This window comes from Macrotis lagotis, chromosome X, assembly GCF_037893015.1.
Source record: "Macrotis lagotis isolate mMagLag1 chromosome X, bilby.v1.9.chrom.fasta, whole genome shotgun sequence".
NCBI classification, from domain to species: domain Eukaryota; kingdom Metazoa; phylum Chordata; class Mammalia; order Peramelemorphia; family Peramelidae; genus Macrotis; species Macrotis lagotis.
In genome coordinates, this window is record NC_133666.1 from 16,601,715 (window position 1) to 16,621,179 (window position 19,465).

At 49.2% G+C, this 19,465-nt stretch overlaps 1 protein-coding gene across 1 annotated transcript in view; it reads left to right on the forward strand.

Annotated features, from left to right (window-relative positions):
* LONRF3 (LON peptidase N-terminal domain and ring finger 3) overlaps positions 1-19,465 on the forward strand; it is an 85,258-nt gene that overhangs the window by 57,434 nt on the left and 8,359 nt on the right. Inside the window, exons 2-9 of the mRNA XM_074201807.1 lie at positions 2,002-2,099; positions 2,222-2,468; positions 3,755-4,093; positions 4,150-4,738; positions 8,639-8,691; positions 10,163-10,285; positions 12,524-12,688; positions 15,249-19,254. Of these exons, the coding sequence (XP_074057908.1) occupies positions 2,002-2,099; positions 2,222-2,468; positions 3,755-4,093; positions 4,150-4,738; positions 8,639-8,691; positions 10,163-10,285; positions 12,524-12,688; positions 15,249-19,254 (5,620 nt within the window). The remainder of the gene's footprint in view (positions 1-2,001; positions 2,100-2,221; positions 2,469-3,754; positions 4,094-4,149; positions 4,739-8,638; positions 8,692-10,162; positions 10,286-12,523; positions 12,689-15,248; positions 19,255-19,465) is intronic.

A 19,465-nucleotide genomic window follows, 5' to 3' on the forward strand; every position in this document is an offset into this window, starting at 1 on the left:
CCTCACATAATATACTCAATATAAGATATAAGTAATATCCATTTCTTAGAATCAGACATTTATCAGAAAATTTTGCCAGAATGATATATATGTCTATGTGTAATATATAACATATCTTAGATATCTAATATTTATCAGAGAAATTTGCCACAAAGACTTATATATGTAAATACATAATCTATATCTGTAATATAGCAATTCCATATAGAATTCTATATGTAAAATATGCTATATAATATATAACACATACGTTTTGAATATCAGACATTTATCAGAAAAGGTTTGGAACCTTGTGGTGAGTGGAGTAGTAAATCAATTAGGGAAACGGTAGAAGAATTGCCTTGCTGCAGTGAGGGGCCAATGAAAGTTAAATAAAATAAATTTGTAGTGGACTGCATCAGTATTGTTCCATGGCTTCCTATCATCTGTAGGATCTAAGTATAAAATCCCCTGTGTGGCACTCAAAACTCTCTATGATCTCCCGCCCTTCGCAACTTCTTTCACCCCATATTCGCCATCCTCTTTGAGGGGTGTCACTGGCCCTGCTAGCTGTTCTAGTCTCTGGTCAGTTTTACTGACTTGTCCTTTATACCTCAAATCCCTCTTCCTCTCTGGTTTCTGGCTTCCCTGACTTCTTTCAAGTCCCTGCTAAAATTCTCCCTTCCACAGAAAGCCTTCCCCAATTGTCCCTCAGTTCTAGTGCCCTTCCTCTACTGATGATCTCCAATTTACTACGTAGAGAGTTTATTTGGAGCCAGTTGATTCCTGTTTTCTTTCCCTGAGAAGAGAGACAGCTTTTCTTCCTCTGGCCAGCACTCATTCAGCTTAGTGTCTGGTGTAGCTTGATCACTTAATGTTCATTGCCCCATGGACTATCTCCATCTTGGTTCTGCAGCATGTGGGCAGGTGTGGGCAGGAACTGAGGAGGATCAGCATGGTCACATTCTATTGCTGATACAAAGTTCAAAGCTTCCCCTCAGAAATGGGAAAATTGAAGCTGATGCAGAATTGAACTGGTTCACCAAGAGATCAGTCAGTATGGGAAGAGGAGGTGAATGTTAAGAGCATACAGATGGATGTGTGAAGGGTTTAGAGGTCAGGGTGAGGACAAAGACCTATGTCAACCGGCAATGGATTGTGATCAGAGAGGATTTTAAGAGTACGTGATCATGAATGTAAAACACTTGTGATGTGTGGATATTAAGACAAAAAATATGATTAATTCAGGGCTTAGTCAAGTGAAACGGAGGACAGAGGTTTTCTTCAAGTTCAAACTGAGTTCTTCTGTGTTTCATTTCACCTGTAGACACATGATTCTAGGATATAGAAAGGAATCTAGACAGATGAGTCAGATTCCAAAGTCTTCAAAAACAGGGTCCTGTTCTCTTTTGGAATCTTTGACACTCACTGTAATCCCAAAGCCTTGTGAACTCACAGTTTTAAGTAGATTTAATATTTCTCTTGCAGTTTGGGGGCATCAAGACTGCCTTCCCTTTTGCCTTCTTGGTCTTCCTCAAAATTGCCTCCTTTCTTTGCAGAAGTGGGGGACAATGGGTGTGTATCCTTGCATACCTCATGGTGGTCCTTTGATTTTGCTGAACTGTTTTTGAAAGGTATTGGTAGGGGAGGGATATATTTGGGTATTAAAGTGATGTCATCATAAAATAAAATGGTAAGTAATAAAATCAATAAAGTGAATGAATACAAATAAGATTTTAAAATACCGGATTCAGTTCAGAACGGGCCTTCCCAAATATGCTTTTCATGATTTCCCCTACCTCCACCCCCACGGGAGAGCAACAATGAGTTACCTCTCAGAAGTCAGAATCAATTAGAAATTGGTATAATTGTTCATTGTATTGTGAATGCATATCACTGCACTGTGCCTTTCTCTTCTCCTTGTGGGGTATGCCCCCAGAGTCATTGTCCAATTAGGGACCAGTTGTTAATATATATCTATAACTTTTGGGGGACCCATGAAAATATCCCTTCTGCCTCCAGCTTCCCTTGTGGGGGGAGGGGAAGAACAGGCAATGGGAGAGAACACGACGTCCAAAGTTTGGAAATTCGTCAGACTGTGACAGTGGGAAATTGGAAAGGTGTGTGTGGGGAAGGGGGCAGGAAGAGGGGAGATGGGGAGCATGGGAAGGAGAGTGCAGTCTGGTCACTTTCCACTTGCCCCCACTTTCACGGTAGCCTCTCCACAACCACTTTTTGCCAGGAATATGTTCCCCTCGGCCTTCTTGGCCACAGATCTCCCTCAAGATTGCATGCGGACTTCGTACGCCTTTGCAGAAATCGGGTCCAGTGGCAGTTACTGCCTAAGCAATGCCTCCTATGGCCGAATGACCACTCGTAAGATAGACTGTGAAGCAGGATCCCAGAATGTCAGAGGTGGAGGGGAGCTCGCAATTCATTTAGTCCGACGCTCCTTTGATGGAGGAGAAAATAGATTCACAAAGGCCGAAGTGGGGATTGCTAGGGCAGGGGGCTGTTGAGGGAGCCCGTTTAGAGAACTGCTGTCCCCAGAATGCTCCCTGGGGGCTTCAGCGAGATGAATCTGATTTTTGTGGCCTTTTTCTCTGACGGTTCCTATCCAGTCCCTCCAGGACTCCTGGAGGGATCCAAGTGGATTTAGAAAACAATTCCCAGCTTGAAATCGCCCACTCCCTAATTGCCCATCGCGCTCCCCCCCCCCCCCCAACCACCGCACTCCAAGGGTCAGCTAGCCCGGACGCGCAAGAGCCCTTTTAAGCCCAGTCCGTTTTCCCCACTCGAAAGGGGACTGGCACTCCCCTCCCCCAACACACACACACACACACACACACACACACACACACACACACACACACACACACACGCGCGCACACGCACACAAACACACACGCACGCACACACACACACACACACACACACACACGCACGCACACACAGGTCCCCTCACCCTTGTGCAGAAAAGCACCCGACAGAATAAAGCGTGTGTGGAAGGCGATGCGCGAGGTGGGGGGTGGGAGGGAGGCAAATCAACCTCGTTCAGCAGACTGGTCTGTGCCAAGTGTCTCCACGGCCCCCCACCCCCCGCCATTGATCGAGCAGCAAGGCTGTCGCTAGGCGCTAATCGTCTTTGGAAGTGGAGTTGGGGAAGGGAGCTGGCAATTCAGAAGGAGGGGGCCCGCGCAGCCCACTGCGGGGTTGGGGTGGCCTCTGAGGCAAAAGCAAAGACGGGGAGTTCGGGGTTTTGTTGAGGATCTGCAGGTGAGGCGGCTGAACAACAGCATCCGAAAGGCACAGGCGCACAGCCAAGGCCGGCCAGAGCGCGCGCGCGCGCGCAGAGATCCATACATCCACATCATCCTAAAACGCATAGGAGCTAGCTCAAGCCATACACATACATGTCACGCCCCACACTCTGGCGCCGCAGTACACCCCCCCATCACACACACACACACACACACACACACGCACACACCACACACACCACACACACACACGCACACACGCACACACGCACATTGAAAAAAAAAAAAAGACCCCCGGCCAAAAAAGGAGGGAGCTGCAAATTGTTACAAAACCCTTCGTCAGGTTTTGTAACAGTTCTCTCGCTACTGGCCAATGAGAGGCAGCTCGGGTGTCACGTGGATCTGGTCGATATAAGGCGAAGCCCAGACGAGACAGCTATTAGGAGCCGCGGGGCGCCTGGAAAGGATGTAGGGTGTCGGCGGCGAGCTGAGCACTCGCGTTCGTCATTCCCCAGGAGCGCTTCGGCAGCAGCACTCGGCGCCTGGCGTTCCCCGGCTCGGCCGCTCCCAGCGATCGCCGCTGCCGCGCTCGCGGAGGCCGATCGGGTCCCGGCCCTTTGGGGCCCGCTCTCCCGAGGGGGGGGGGGGGCTGTTCGAGCGGCGCCTGCGGCGCTCAGCACCATGAGTTCCAAGGCCCCCCAGGAGCCGCCGCGCTGCGGCCAGGCGGCGGGGGGCACGTTCGGGCGGCCGGCTTCGGCCGAGGCCAGGCTGCCCCTGACCCCCGAGGGCCGGGGCATCCTACAGAACGCAGATGCCCTGGCCGCCGGCAGCAACTTCTTCGAAGCCTTCGAGCTGTACCAGCTGCTTTCCCAGCAGCGGCAGCTGAGCCCTGAGCACCTCGACACCCTAGTGGGCTGCCTGGCCGACAGCATCCGGCTGCGCGAGGGGCTCCCGGCCCCCGGGGCGCGGGAGAGCGGCGGCGCGGACCGGCCCTCCCCGGAGGTGCCGGGGGGCTGCGGCGGCCAGCTCTCCGTGGAGGTGCCGGGCTGCGCTGGCGGCGGCGGCGGCGGCCAGCTCTCCCCGGAGGCGCCTTGCTGCAGCTCCAGCCTGGGCTCCCAGAGGGCGGCGACCCCGATGGAGGTGGCGGAGGCGATGGCCGGGGCCGCCCCCCTTGCCCTGGCTCGGCTTCCGATGCCGCCAGTGCAACTGCTTCCTGGCCGACCCGGTGGCCCTGCTCTGCGGACACACCTTCTGCAAAGCGTGCCTGGGGCCGGAGGGCCGCTGCACGCTCTGCGCTGCCCCTAGGCCCGAGGCCCCCGGCTGCGGCGGGGCCTCGCCGCCGCCGCCACCCCCGCAGCCCCTGCAGCGGCTGCGGGTCAACGTGCTGCTCTGCAGCCTGCTGACCAAGTGGCTCCCGGACGCCAGCGCGGTGGCGCGGCTTCGCCACGAAGGCACCCGCCTCTACCTGGAGAGCCGGCCCGAGCTGGCGCTCGACCTGGGTAAGCTGCGGGGCCCGGGCGGGGGCGGGGGGCCCCGCTTCTCCCTCCTCCCGCGCTAGGCGTGCCGGGGGGGGGGGCGCGGGGCGGGCAGCGACCGAGGGTCGCAGGTGGCCACCCAGGCCAGTGGCTGGCGCGGGCTGGGCGGCGGGTGGGTGTGTGCTCACGTGCGTCAGTCGGGCTCCCTTGGGCTCGGGGCCTGACATGGCACTGCCTTGTGCCGGGGGGGGGGGCGGGGGGGCTGGGGGGGATTGGGAACTTTCGGGGTCCCCGGATGCCCATCCGCGCTCCAAGTCGCTAGTGGCATCGGATCGGGCCATCCTGCATTGCATAAGCCCTTTTAGAACTCGACCACTCGGACCGGGCCCGGCCCCTCCTCCCCGGGGAGGGGGGGGGGCGACTTGGATAACGGGTGAAGTCACCGGAGTGGGTCACGGTTTGGAAAAGCATCCCCAGGAGTATGGGGAAAGGGGTGGGGGCGAGCGCCGATCACGCAACTGGCCTGGGAGCCTGGGAGCCAGGGCGCCCGGCTTACAATCGCGCCATTCCCCAGGCCCAAAGAGCTGCCTTGCTCCCCACCCCGCCTTCTCCACCCCCCCCCTCACCCCGGTCCCCTGGATGGGCCCGATCGGCTCTCCCTTGCGGTGCAGCTAGGCCTGCTCGTCTCCCTGTTTAGCCAAACCCAGGCCCGCCAATTTGTGGTAGCAGCTTCAGAGTTGTGTGTCTGCCTGGAGGGGCCGAGGGGCGCTCCCGAGGGGAGCCTCTGCAGCCCCTTGGCCACTTTGCAGGGTGCTGTGCTGCTCCCCCTCTTTTCACCCTCCTTTCCATTGCCCCTCAGCCCCGTGTATCTTTCCGCTACGTGTGCTGGTGATCTGACCCCAGGACTTCAGTGGGGGGCAATCTGGGAGGGGGGGAGAATTGAGCTCACAAGCATCTCCAGGGGCCAGTGGGCAACCCCCCCCCCACAATGGCTGTGGCATCTGAAGTCCGGGCAACCGGGCATGCTGTGGGGCTGACGTAAATGGAAATGGGCAAGACTGGAACTACTTGTTGCCTGCCATCGTAGGCCTGCAACAGGTACAAGCAGGGGGATGGCATCCAATTTCTAAAGCAAAAATGGGAAACGTAGGCAAAATGTGGATGGCAGGGAAAGGAGCACTGTGACCAGTTCTGCAGGAGGAAAGGCAACATTGGAGGCTCCCCCCCCCACTGCCCCCCACCACAGCCCCCTTCAAAGGAACTAATATATGGCTTTCTGTGCCAGTCTTGCCTCTCCTGCCCAAGAGGCCCCATTGTCCACATTCTATGACTCACCCCAGCACAGAAATAAATAAATATCTAAGATCTTCATCAATCCTTAGCTAATGCTTCTTAACAAATTATACAAATCTCTAAAAATGTCTTGAAAGGATGATTTAAAATCTTTTGGATAGCCTTTTTTTTTTTTTTTTTGTTAAAGACAAGATGGTGCCCACTCTGGCCCTTGACGTTATTTCTAGCTCTGGCTCTAAAATATTGTGAATCATCTCCCCCCCCCCCATTTTTGCCACAGCTAGATTCCCCTCCCCCCATCAGCCAGTGAAATAAGAACAGGATTATCAGACCCTATAAGAAAAGGGTCCTCAGGAAGAGAAAGTATGGTTGTCTCACCCCCATTCCCACCCCCCATTTTCATTTACGCAGGCAGTTTGGGAGTAGCGTTTCTAATCCAAGCCTCCCAGCTATGTCGCTATGGGCAAGACCCTTCCTGTTGGGGGCCAGATAAGAACTAGGAGCAATGAGATGATATGCATAAAGCACTATATAAGTGTTAGCTATTATTTATTAATAATGGGGAGAAATTGCACAGAGGCAGATGGAGGTTCAGTGTCAATCAGAAAACACTTAATTAAGCATCTATCTGTTTAGCACATGCTAAGTGCCATGGATTCAAAGAAAGGCAAAAGATAGTCCCTGCTGGGGAGGGGCTCCCAGTCTAATGAGGGGATATGTGTACCCCCAGGCTTTCTACAGGATAAATTATAGCTCATCAGCACTGGGAAGGCACTAGAATTAAGGGGGAGTCGGAAATATTTCCTGCAGAAGGAACCCACGAAGAGACTGAGATGGAGAATCTTGTATGGGGAACAGCAGAGTATCATGGATTAGCAGAGGATTGGGGGTGGGGAATGTTCCAAAAGACTGGTGAGGGGCACGTTATGAAAGGTTTTGAATGCCAGAGAAATTAATTATTGATTTTTGGTATTTGAGCCTAGAGGTGATAGGGAGCCACTTGAATACAGTGAAGGTCAGATCAAATCTGGATTTGGAGGAGTGGGAGTCACTTTGGAATAGACATCCACAAGAAGTAATGAGTCTTCTATGGCTTTTTAGGGGTCTTCTAGCAACATCTAGATGCCCTCTTGCTGAGTGTTTGCGGATCCTTAATTTAGCTTAGAGGGCTTTCACCTCTGAAATTTTATAATCTCCAAAGGCCCTCAAAAGCTCTTTCTGGATTTTTGCTAATTCCTAGTCAATACATTGAATGGACCACTAGGTGGCGCAGTGGATAAAGTGCTCAGCCCAGAGTCAGGAAAGTCTGAGTTCAAATCCAGCCTCAGACACTTACCAGCATTGTGATCCTGGGCAAATCACTTCACCTTGTTTGCCTCAGTTTTCTCAGCTGGCAAAATGAGCAGGAGAAGAATTTTTGCCAAGAAAAGCCCAAATGGGGTCACAAAGAGTGAGACACAACTGCAAATAATTCCACATGTACTTGCTTTTTATATCCATTTTTTCCTCCCAAACACTTCTATTTTTCATGCATAGGTGGGGAGATTAGTGGAATGCCTTGTCCCAAATGAATTTCACCTTTCCCTAGGGAAACTGCCCTTTGATCATATGGGCTACCTAACATATACAGGGTTCGTTGGTCACCTCCCTCTCTTTAACTGGACAAGTGCTTGAAATTATTTGTCCAGTAGTGGGAGATGGAGCTATGCTAAATCATTCCCATACTCTTAATGTTTTAATAATAACAGCTAACATTTATATAGTCTTTGAAGGTTTGCCAAGTGCTTTACAAATATTATCTCTCTTTATTCTCAAATATTATCTTGTGACACTGTCCAGCCCCCAGTTAACATCCATTTATTAAATCAGTTAAGAAGCACAGTCTTTAGTAAGGAAACATTTTGTCTTCGGGTTGCTAACTGGATTGTAAAAGGATTAAACTCTCACATCTGGCTTCCCCAGTTTGAGGTGGGGGGAGCAGGTCCGGACAATTAAATGACATAGAATAGTACACTTTATTTTATTTTATTCTCTCCCCATTACATGCAAAAACAAGTTTTAACATTCATTTTTAAAACTTTGAGTTCTAAATTCTATCTTCTTCCCACCCCACTCCCCCTCATTGAGAAAGCAAATTTGCTATAGGTTAAAAATGTGTAGTCATTCAAACATTTCCATAATAGTCATCTTGTGAAAGTAAACAGCACCCCCCAAAAAAGAGAAACCTCAAGAAAAATAAAGTTAAAAAATGTTTAGCTTATTTAAAATTCAAATGCAGATGGGTTAAAGTGAATCAATTTGTCAAGACTGAAAATAGGGCTACCAATATTAAATCCTAAAAAAAATAAACCAAAAAATCCAGCAAGAAAATGACAGCAATCAGGTCAAGCCTGCACCGGCTGGCACTTGGTTTGGGGAGTGCATCTCAGACCTCCAGTTCTAGTGACAATTCCAGTTCCAGGTCCAGGTCCAGGTCCGAGAGAGCAGGCTGTCATTACCAGGCCCCAGAGAGAACTGGGGTTCTGTGCTGATCATCATTGATGAGCTATGTCTTTCAATCAACAGCTTCAAATGACTTCTTGTTATATAGCAACCGAGCTCTGATCAATTCTGTCTTGAAACCTCCTGCAGCTGCCCTACATGATGCAGAGATGGCCTGCAGACTCCAGCCACTTTGGCTGAAGGTGGGTGCTCTTATTGGGTGATTGGTTCTCTCCAGGTAGAAAAAAGTCGGAAAGGTTCCTTCTTTATCCTGCCCCACCCCAGCAGCTGTCCTTTATTAGCTTTTACAGATGTGGATAGGGGGCATGTTGAGAAAGTCTTTGAAGGATAGCCCAAAAGGGGAGATAGGAATCCAAGAAAGGGACAAATAATTCTTGTCCTCAAGGAGCCTGCCAATTCTTCCTTATTCTCCAGCAAGTCAAAGATGGCCATAAAAGGCAGGTTCCCAAGTGCTAGCCTTGACCTTTCTGTCCTGCAAATTTCTTCCTTGATAAAATGGCAGTAGAGGATGATCCCTCAAAGACTTCCCCTCCTAGGTAGCCTATTCACATTTTAAAATAAGGACTTAATTAACCTAAACGATCAGTAATGGTGAACTTGAAGGCACCATTGTAGAACAAATTGGAGAGGTCTTTGGAGAAGGATAGAAAGGGTATGTTTTCCCTAGCAGGAAAGCAGTTCATTTTGGAGCAGCTCTTTGGAGTTGGAAAATTGTCCAGAATTCAAACTGACCAGTTTTTCCCCCTTCTTAAGTTGAATGTTTGAAATATAAATTTGTATGGCAAATTCAGTGCAACCTATTTGCTAGAAGGTTCTGAAATACATACAGCCCCACTTCATTTATTTGGAGCCCAGAGCCCCTAATTAGTAGCTACCAGTGCTCTGATATAAACCCAAGGACACTTACTAGCTGTGTTACCTGCCCCTCCCCTGCTCCCCACTCCCACCCCCGCCCATTTGAGCTCTCAGATATGCAGCATAAAAGGTTCTGACTTGCATTGAGAGAAGTCGCCCCCCCCCCCTTATTCAAATCTCCATGTAACCTGTTAAGAAAGTGACTGAGATAAGAGCAGATAGATGGTGGAGTGGATAGAGCACTAGTCGTGGTCCTGACTTCAAATCTGGTCTCAGATATTCGCTGTGTGACCCTGGGCAAGACACATCACCTCAAAAAAGAAAAGAAAAAGACTGAGATGATTCTTTATGTAACATGTTCAGTGGCACTTGGCATGATTTACAAGGCATCAAACAGCCTATCTGCCCCTAAATTTCTTACCCACCGGCCTTCCATCACGGCCCAGATTGTATTAGCATATTGTCTCTAGAAGGCCTCTTTTAAAATTCACAATCTTGTTATATGGGACAGTTAGCACTTATTAACAGAGAGCAACATTCAGAGGATCATGGAATAAAACTTAGCCAGTCCCTTTTCGATCTTTTGATCTTAGTTTCTCCATCTATAAAATGAGGTTGTTGAGGCTAAATGTCAGAACCTGCAGGAGCCATCTTATAACTCTCTGAACAATTGAGGCCTCCTTCTTGTGTGTAATAAAATCCAAGGTTCTCAAATCTGAATTCTTGCTTGAAGCAGATTTTTGCTCAAGTGGGGTTTGAGAAATGGGCTTGAATAAGGGGGGACCTGTCTCTTTGTAGGGACACCTGCACAAAGGCCAAGCCTTAGCCGTCCTGGGAAACATAGAAGAAGCCCTCCGGGAGTTCTTGTTCTGCGTGGCTTTGGATTCGGGGAATAGGCCAGCCAGATGGGAAGCTGCCAGGGTGAGTCAAACCAGTTCTCTTAAGAGACCCGGTGGTCTGGGAGGGGTTGGCCTCCGCTGCATTTTTCTCCTTGACAGAGAGACAGAAAGAGGATCCAGAATGAGAGGTGAGACCAAGGGAAAAAAGAGAGAGGAAAAAACACGGATGGATGAGAGGTGAGACAGAGGGAGCCAGAGACAGATCCCTTTTGGGCTAAACTAAATTGCCATCCTCTCAAAGGTTTCTGTGCTGGGACCTCAGGAAAGAGATCATTGCCTCCTGAGTGAAGCCCTTCCATTCAGCATTTCCAGGAAATCAGGCACCATGATTTGGGGTATATTTATAGGAGCCCTCTGGGGGAAGAGTGAGCTTGGGGCTTTCAACCTTAAAGGTTTTTTTTTTTTTTAAATCAGTGACTGTTGAGGCCTGTGTGAAGACCTCCTGACTTCCCAAGGAGAGAAAGCAATTATCAAAGCTGCTTACCTGCTGCTTTTAATGATGAGAAGGCAGGGATATTGCTTTAACCCACAGACTGGCACATGGGAAAAGGCCTGGGGAAGGCTTGAGGTTAGTCAGCACATAAGAAATTGACCAGAAGATTAAGGGTCCTTGTTGGATTCTCAGATCATAGTTAAGTGAGCAAGCATTTAATTTGTGTAGCAGGCCACAGTCTGTGGTATGAGCTGCCTCGATTCAAGCATATCCCTCTTCCCAAGGTTGCTACTCTCTTCTGATGAGGGAATTTTTTTATAGTTTCTCACCACTTCTTTCTGAGGTCCTCCATTCCCAGAGTGATTGGGATTCTCCCCCTCCCTTTTCTCTCCCAACTGTTTTATGTCCACCCTATCCCTTCTGAGGGCCTCTAGGCAGGCACACAGTGGAAAGAGTTGGGTAGAGCTGACTGTGGAGAATGGGTGTACAAAGACTCAAGGAAATGAAGGGGAAAAAAATTAGCCTGTCTCAGAAACATCTGCATTCTGTCACTTCCTTCCACAGAATGGCTAATGGAAAGACTATTGAATACCTGAGTTGGAGACTGAGCTCTCTCCCCTTGACTTTGGGCAGAACTCTTCCTCTCCCTTAAGTCTCAGTTTCCTCCTCTGTTCAATAAGAAAGTTGAACTAAATGACTTCTAAGGTCTCTTGTAGAGAGTATTTAGGACAATGTTTTGTTTGTTTCTTTGTTTATTTGGGGGGGGGTTGTCTTCTTAACTGACCCATTAGAGTCTCTTCTTATAAAGGCTGAGACTGGAGTGGAATTGCTTTTGATTTAGCATTGTGAAGTGATCTTACCTACAGAAGGTGAGCCAGACTCTGGATTTTTCTTGCTTATCATGAACAGGGGTTGATGGTAACATTGTCTACTCTTTTCCTCCCTTTACCTCCAATCCCCTTTTCTTTTTTCTCATAAAGAAAGCTATTTGTGATTCTTAATATAGTGGCATTGGAAGGTCATAGCCTTTGATCCCAGGTCTCACCTTGGAAATGTATGGTCCAGCAGGGCCATTCAGGAAACAAAGTCCTCAGGCCTCTGTCATTCTCTTCACTATTGGGTTCTGGCTACTGGCCAACCATTGAGTAGCTTTCTGCCTTTAGCTTGTGTTTCTGCCAACTCTGAACCTTGGGAATTCAGGCACCTTTCAGGCCTCCAGGACTGAGGAAGGTTGAAACTGAAGCAAATTGAAAAAACAGGAGAGAACATGGACCCTGATCCCAGCTGTTCATGGTCTGGTTAGGGAAACTGAAAGTCAGCCATGATACCCATTCTGAGGGGAGGGGAGGAGGTTCAGGCTCATTGGCAGAGGGGGAGGATAAGCAGGCTGACTGGAGGAGGGACAGAACTCAACCAAACCAAAGTAAGTTTAAGTTTGAGGTTCCCTGGGGAAAGTGGTCAAAGGTCTCTTTCCCCATGACTTCAGGACACCCAATGGGAATGACCCATATTCTCTGCTAGGACTTTCCCTGGCTTCCTCTGTCTGCTTCTTCACTCGCCCTTCCTTGTCCGATAAATGGGTCAGAAACATCTCTATCTGCAGGCCTGATCGGGAATAGTGACTCTTGAGAGCTAGGGAGACAACTATCTCCACACCAGCAGACAGTAGTTAGTTACTCATTGTCCATCCCGTGTGTTAGAGTGGTTCTCAACTAAAAAAAGTCACTTCCTCTCCTCTCTTCTTTCTTAAGAGAGCAGCTCCTCTGCTCTCTTCGCCTTCCGATCCTTGAAGAAGTTGCCTTAGGGAAATGTTCTGTTTTCTCCCAGCTCCTGTATAGCTTTTTCTCGTTCATCCCTGAGAATCCTCAGGAGAGCTCAGGAAGCAGCCTCCAACTAGAACCCAGCAGCTCTACACCAGTAAGCAGCGCTGTGGCTTCCTCGGCTTGTGGAGTTTCCAGCAGTAGTGACCCTCAACTGCCAGGACTGGTCCAAGTAAGTCAGCCAGCCAGGTGGTGCTGGCTGTGTCTTTGGGCTCTGTTGTATGTTGGACTTGGCCTTGTCACAGGAAGGGAGGGGCAAGGGGGCAGATCAAGGGGAGAGAGTAGGCAGCCTCTTTCCCCTCTTCTGCATTTCACTGTTAAAGCCAGGTCTTCATAGAACTCTTGGTGCCAAAGATCTGGGGAGAGGTTCATTAGAAAGAAAGAGTCAGCCAATCTGTAAAACTGAAACCAGCCCCCCCCACTCAAGGCAGGAGGGAACTGAGAATGTGGGCTCTGCTGGAGAAGGGATGACTTGATCTACCATCTTCCAGCTGAAACCTCTCCCATGTATCAAGCAAAGAAACCACTTGTTCCAAATAGTGCCTGATACAAGTCGTCTGTCTATAAGTGAAAGGAAAGAAACACAGGGCAGAAAGCTGCTGTCCGTGGAAGTGGATACATTGGTGCTTAAATCTGGACACACAGCAGCAGGGATGGCCTTTGTTACTGACGTTTCCCTGGGGAGAGGTGGAGGTGGAGGATGGTGCTATCTCATAGACTCAGAACTTGGATGGGGCAGAAGTTTTCCTGGCAGCCCATTTAGCTAGCTTCTGAGAACCTGGCATTGTGAACCAGTGGGAAGGCTTGGAATAAAGTTCTATTGTGAAGTTTGATCTACCAGCATGCCAAATTCTTGGGGAAAGCTTGGGAAGAATGGGGTTCTCGTTCTAGGGAGGTCAATCTTCACATCTTCATGTTCTGAAATTGGAGCACCAGAGACTATGGGAGGGGAAAAATTGATTCATTTTCCATCTTACCTCAGATCTTTCTGCCACTTCCCCCAATGATTTCTACCAACCATTAATCTAAGAAGGGTACAAACTGTGGCCTGTGAACCATGGATTAAAATTAGGGAGGTATTTCCCCCAGGTCAGTATCCCCAAATTTCACTGGATTGATTCTCTGGGTGAAGAAAAGTTCCTCTGCAGCTAGCCAAACTTCTGGGCAACTGGTTATCTAAAAAGCTGAGCAGTGGTGGGATTCAGTCAGTTCACACCAGTTCAGCAGAACCAATACCTAATTTTACGTTGAGTTTGGGGAACTGGTTGTTAAAATGACATTTGTAACCAGAGTTCTCTCTAAGATGGGTGCCTGGGCAGCCACCTAATGTGGAAATTTACATTCCTTACCCTTGTTTAATATTCATTTGTGCAATAGCATTTTCTAAGCACCTGTAGCCATGTTCATTTCATCCATAGGTGAAAAAAATTGATGGCATTATGCTCACAATATTGATTTATTCATTTCTTAAAATATCCTTGATGAAGTACAACATTTTAATCCCCTTGCCTTCATTACTTCAGTAAGCAAACTAAAGAGAAAAAAGTGCCAAACAACCAGAGGGTAACAAGCTGTCATTTGTTTCTGCTTTGAGTCATGCCCTAAATACCCCTGAGATATTATGAATGTGCGGGTGCTCCCTGAACGGTGAAACCAATAGGAAACCAGGACACAATGAACCAAGCGAAATATCGATTTCAAGGGTTATCTTATTGTGCATTTCAAGAACAATGGAAGTAGAAGAAAAAGGGGTTCGAATAGGTAGAATGAGTTTTGGTTCTGCATATAGTCCAACACTGACTGCTGTGGTCACATGATTGCTTTTGCTCCATAAGGATACATTGGCTTACTATAATATAACATTATCTAGTTTTGTGTACCTCTTTTATTGTTCTTATTTGAGTATTAAATGCATGAATACCTTTTGTTACATCTTTTGTTATATTTAAAACAGTCATTAGGGCAGAGAACCAGTTATTAATTTATTTGAATCCCACCACTGAAGCTGACCTAATATTTGCCCAGTAGCCTGTTTATTAGGAATGGCATTCAGAGACTGTCCAGGGGAGTTCCTGGTCTGTCACAGTGTGGAACCATGACCCTTGAGCTGACTGGGTTAAAAGCGTTCTTGCTAATTTTCAAGCATTCGGACCAGAAATTTTTACAAAAAAGAGAACTAGATTGCTTCCCTTAAATCAAAACTATCCAACCTTAGTTTTTATTGAAACAATAGACAATATATTTTGATTTACCATTTTAGTGAGAGCTCTGCAATAGCTCAGCTTTATTTACTAAAGCATTTAGCAAACCCACAGGCAGACCACATAAAATTGCACTGTGGCCCACAGACCACATTTTGGACAGCCCTGCCTTAAATCCTTTTGGACTTTGGGGGGGGGGGGTTTAGAAACCTCTAAAACGAATTAAACTCTTTTTTTTTAGTTTCACCCAATAGTAACATAAATTTGTATCGTGTCTCTTCCAAAAGGCTTGCCTTGCTATCTTAACTGACATTACTGGTGTTCATTTAAGGATATACAGTTATATATTGAATCCCATGAAGTAGGTGCTACAGGTGAAGAAACTGGGGCTCAGAGTCTAAGTGACTTGTAATGGGGCTACTCTACTTTTTCTTCCTCTCTTCTCTGCCCCATCCCAACCACTGATGGGAATCAGAGGGGGACCAAGATTGTATATAGCCACTCATTTTGCCTAATCTCCATGTCTCACAGGAGATAGAGAAATGTTCTGCTCAGGAGAAGCCAGACCCTCCTGGCTGTGTTCGCCTGAATTGTGTGGAGAGGAAAGAAGGGGAGCCTGAGAAGGTAGAGGAACAGACTCTAGTAGTCAGGCCCATGGAGAAGAAAGATGCTGCTGTTTTCCAAGCCCAGGAGGAGGAGGAGGGAGAGGAAGAGGAGGAGAGAGCTGATTCAATGATCCAGGACCAGGAGGAGGAAGAGGAGGAAGAGGAGGACAGACGGGTTCTGGAAGCCCTATCCAGGGAGAGAAGACGGGCTGCAATAGTTCATCTCCCGGACAGGCAGATAGAGGTTCTGGTGCCCCGGTCTGAAGAGAGACGGGCTTTAATGATCCAGGAAGAGGAGGAAGAGGAAGAAGAGGAAGAAGAGGAGGTAGAGGAGGAAGAAGAGATACAGGCTGTGGTGGTCCAGGAAGAAGAAGAAGACATACGAACTGTAGTGGTCCAGGACGAGGAGGAGGAAGAGATTCAAGCTGTGGTGGTCCAGGGAGGGGAGGAGGAGGAGGAGATACAGGCCATGATGGTCCAAGTCAAGGAGGAAGACATACAGATTCCAGTGTTCCAGCCCAAGGAGGAAGAAGGAGAGATACAGGCTGTAGTAGTTCAGCCCAAGGAGGAAGAGATAGAGATTCCGATATTCCAGCCCAAGGAAGAGGAGGAGATAGACATTCTGGATTTCCAGATTAAAGAGGAGCCAATAGACATTCCAGATTTCGACTTCAAAGAGGAACCAATAGATCTTGCTGAGTTCCAGTTTAAGCAAGAACATGAAGAGATCAACTTTTCTGACTTCCAACTCAAGGAGGAGGATGAGATAGACTTTTCAGAGTTCCAACTCAAGGAGGAGGTGGAGGAGATAGATTTTCCTGACTTCCACCTCAAGGAGGAGGAGGAAGAGATAGACTTTTCTGAGTTTCAGCTCAAGGAGGAAGTAGAGGAGATAGATTTTTCTGATTTTCAGCTCAAGGAGGAGGATGATTTAGACTTTCCTGAGTTCCGACCCAAGGAGGAAGAAGATTTAGACTTTCCTGAATTTCATCCTAAAGAGGAGCCAATAGACATTTCAGATTTCCAGATTAAAGAGGAGTCCATAGACATTTCAGAGTTTCAGATTAAACAGGAAGCAGAGGAAGAAGAGATACCAGTTCTGGTGGCCCAGCCTGAATCAGAGGAGGATACATTTGCATGGATGGCCCAGGCTTTGGAAGGAAAGAGACAGCCTTCTGTGTCCCAGTCTGAAGAGGGACAGGCTTTTCTATACCAACCCTTTGAGGCACCACCTTTTGTGTACCAACCCTTTGAAGGACAAGCTTCCGTGTTCCAGCCGTTAGAGGGGCAGGCTGCCATGTACCAGCCTTTTGAAGGACAGGCTGCCTTGTTCCAGCCCTTTGAGGGACAGGCTGCCATGTTCCACCCTGAAGAGACACAGGCTGCCATTTTCCGGCCCGAAGAAGGACAAGCTAATGTATCCCAGCCTGAAGAGGGACAAGCTTTTATGCCACAGCCCGAAGAAACACGGGCTGCCATATTCCAGCCTGAACAGACCCGGGCTGCCATGTTCCAGCCCGAACATACACGAGCTTCCTTGTTCCAGCCAGAAGAGACTCGGGCTTCCATGTTCCAGCCTGAAGAGACACAGGCTTCCATGTTCCAGCCCGAAGAGACACCGGCCTCCATGTTCCAGCCCGAAGGGGCTTCTTTGTTCCAGCCTGAAGAGACACGGGCTTCTATGTTCCAGCCCGAAGAGACACAGGCATCCATATTCCATTTTGAAGAGACACGGGCATCCATGTTCCAGCCCGAAGAAACACGGGCATCCATGTTCCAGCCCGAAGAGACACGGGCATCCATGTTCCAGCCCGAAGAGACTCGGGCTTCCATGTTCCTGCCTGAAGAGACTCGGGCTTCCATGTTCCAGCCCGAAGAGACACAGGCTTCCATGTTCCAGCCTGAAGATTCAACTCAGGCTTCCATGTTCCAGCCCGAAGAGACACGGGCTTCTATGTTCCAGCCCGAAGAGACTCGGGCTTCCATATTCTTGCCCGAAGAGACACAGGCTTCCATGTTCCAGCCCGAAGAGACACGGGCCTCCATGTTCCAGCCTGAAGAAGGACAGGCTTCCATGTTCCAGCTCGAAGGACAGACTTCTGGGTCTCAACTTGAAAAGACACAGGCTTCCATGTTCCACCTTGAAGATACACAGGCTTCCTTGTTCCAGATTGAAGGAGAGGCATCCCTGTTCCAACTTGAAGATACACAAGCTTCCTTGTTCCAGATTGAAGAAGGACAGACTTCCAGGTCCCAACCTGAAGAGACACAGACTTCCGGGTCCCAGTTTGAAGATACACAGGCTTCCTTGTTCCAGATAGAAGAAGGACAGACTTCTGGGTCCCAGCCTGAAGAGACACAGACTTCCGGGTCTCAGTTTGAAGATACACAGGCTTCCTTGTTCCAGATTGAAGAAGGACAGGCTTCTGGGTTCCAGTCTGAAGAGACACAGACTCCTGGGTCCCAGTCTGAAGAGACACAGACTCCTGGGTCCCAACTTGAAGATACACAGGCTTCCTTGTTCCAGATTGAAGAAGAAAAGATTTCCAGGTCCCAGCTTGAAAAGACACAGCCTTCCTTGTTCCAGATTGAAGAAGGACAGGCCTCCGGCTCCCAACCTGAAGAGACACAGACCTCTGGGTCCCAACCGGAAGAGACACAGGACTCCAGATCCCAACCTGAAGAGACACTGACCTCCGGGCCCCAACCTGAAGAGACACAGGACTCCGGGTCCCAACCTGAAGAGACACAGGACTCCGGGTCCCAACCTGAAGAGGGACAGGCCTCTGGGTCCCAACCTGAAGAGGGACAGGCCTCTGGGTCCCAGCCTGAAGAGGGACAGGCTTCCGGGTCCCAGCCTGAAGAGGGACAGGCCTCCGGGGCCCAGCCTCAAGGGGAACAGGACTCTAGGTCCCAGCCTCAAGGGGGACAGGCTTCTGATTCCCAGCCTAAAGGGGGACAGGCCTCCGATTCACAGCCTAAAGGGGGACAGGCCTCCGATTCACAGCCTCAAGAGGGACAGGCCTCCGGGTCCCAGTCTCAAGGGGGACAGGCCTCCGGGTCCCAGCCTCAAGGGGGACAGGCCTCCGGGTCCCAGCCTCAAGAGGGTCAGGCCTCCGGGTCCCAGCCTCAAGAGGGTCAGGCCTCCGGGTCCCAGCCTCAAGAGGGTCAGGCCTCCGGGTCCCAGCCTCAAGAGGGTCAGGCCTCCGGATCCCAACCTCAAGAGGGACAGGTCTCTGGGTCCCAGCCTGATGACGGGCAGTCTTCTGAAATTGAAGAGGGAGAATTTTCCATGACCCAGTCAGGGAAGAGACCGACTTCCATATCCCAAACCAGAAAAAGACAAGCCTTTTCAAACCAGCCCAGGAGACAGACTTTGATGACCCAGCCTAGAAAGAGACAGACTTCCTCATACCAGTTTGGGAAGAGACGAGCTTCTTCATATCAGACCAGAAAGAGACAGACTTTTGCAACCCAGGCAGGGAAGAGACTGACTCGGGTAGCTCAGCCGAAAGAGGAAAAGAAACAAGTACGAGTGACCCAACTCAAGAAGAGAAAGGCTCCAACAGACCAATTGAAGGATAAAAAGAAACAGTCTCCAGTGGCCCAGCCCAAGACAAAGAAATCGACTCCAGCAACTCAGCCCGCAAAAAAGAGACGGTCTCCAGTGACCCAGGCCAAGAAAAGAATAGGGCAGGTGGTCCAAGCCAAGAAGAAGCCAGGTTTAGTGGGCCAAGCCAAGAAGAGACAAGCTCTGAACAGCCAGGCCAAGAAGACTCGGGGGACCCAGGGCAGGAAGAGACAGAATCAAGGGGCTCAGGCCAAGGAGGGGAAAAAGAATGAACAGCCCAAGAAATGTCAGCTTCCAAAACGGAAACGCAGTGCTTCACAGTCCTTAGACCCTGAAATACCATGCAAGATTCCCAAGAAAGGTAATATAGTCCTACTAAAGAGATTCCATGGGGGCCCCAAAGTCATTAAGACTGAAAAGAAAATGAAGGATGGGCTGATCTTCATTTGATAACTGAGGCCCAGACAGGAGAAGTGACCTGTCGATGATCATCCATCGAATCCTAGAAATAGGCCTGAGAGAAGCCATGTGGGCCATCCCTTCTCTTTACAGAGGAGGTAGCCTAGAAAGGT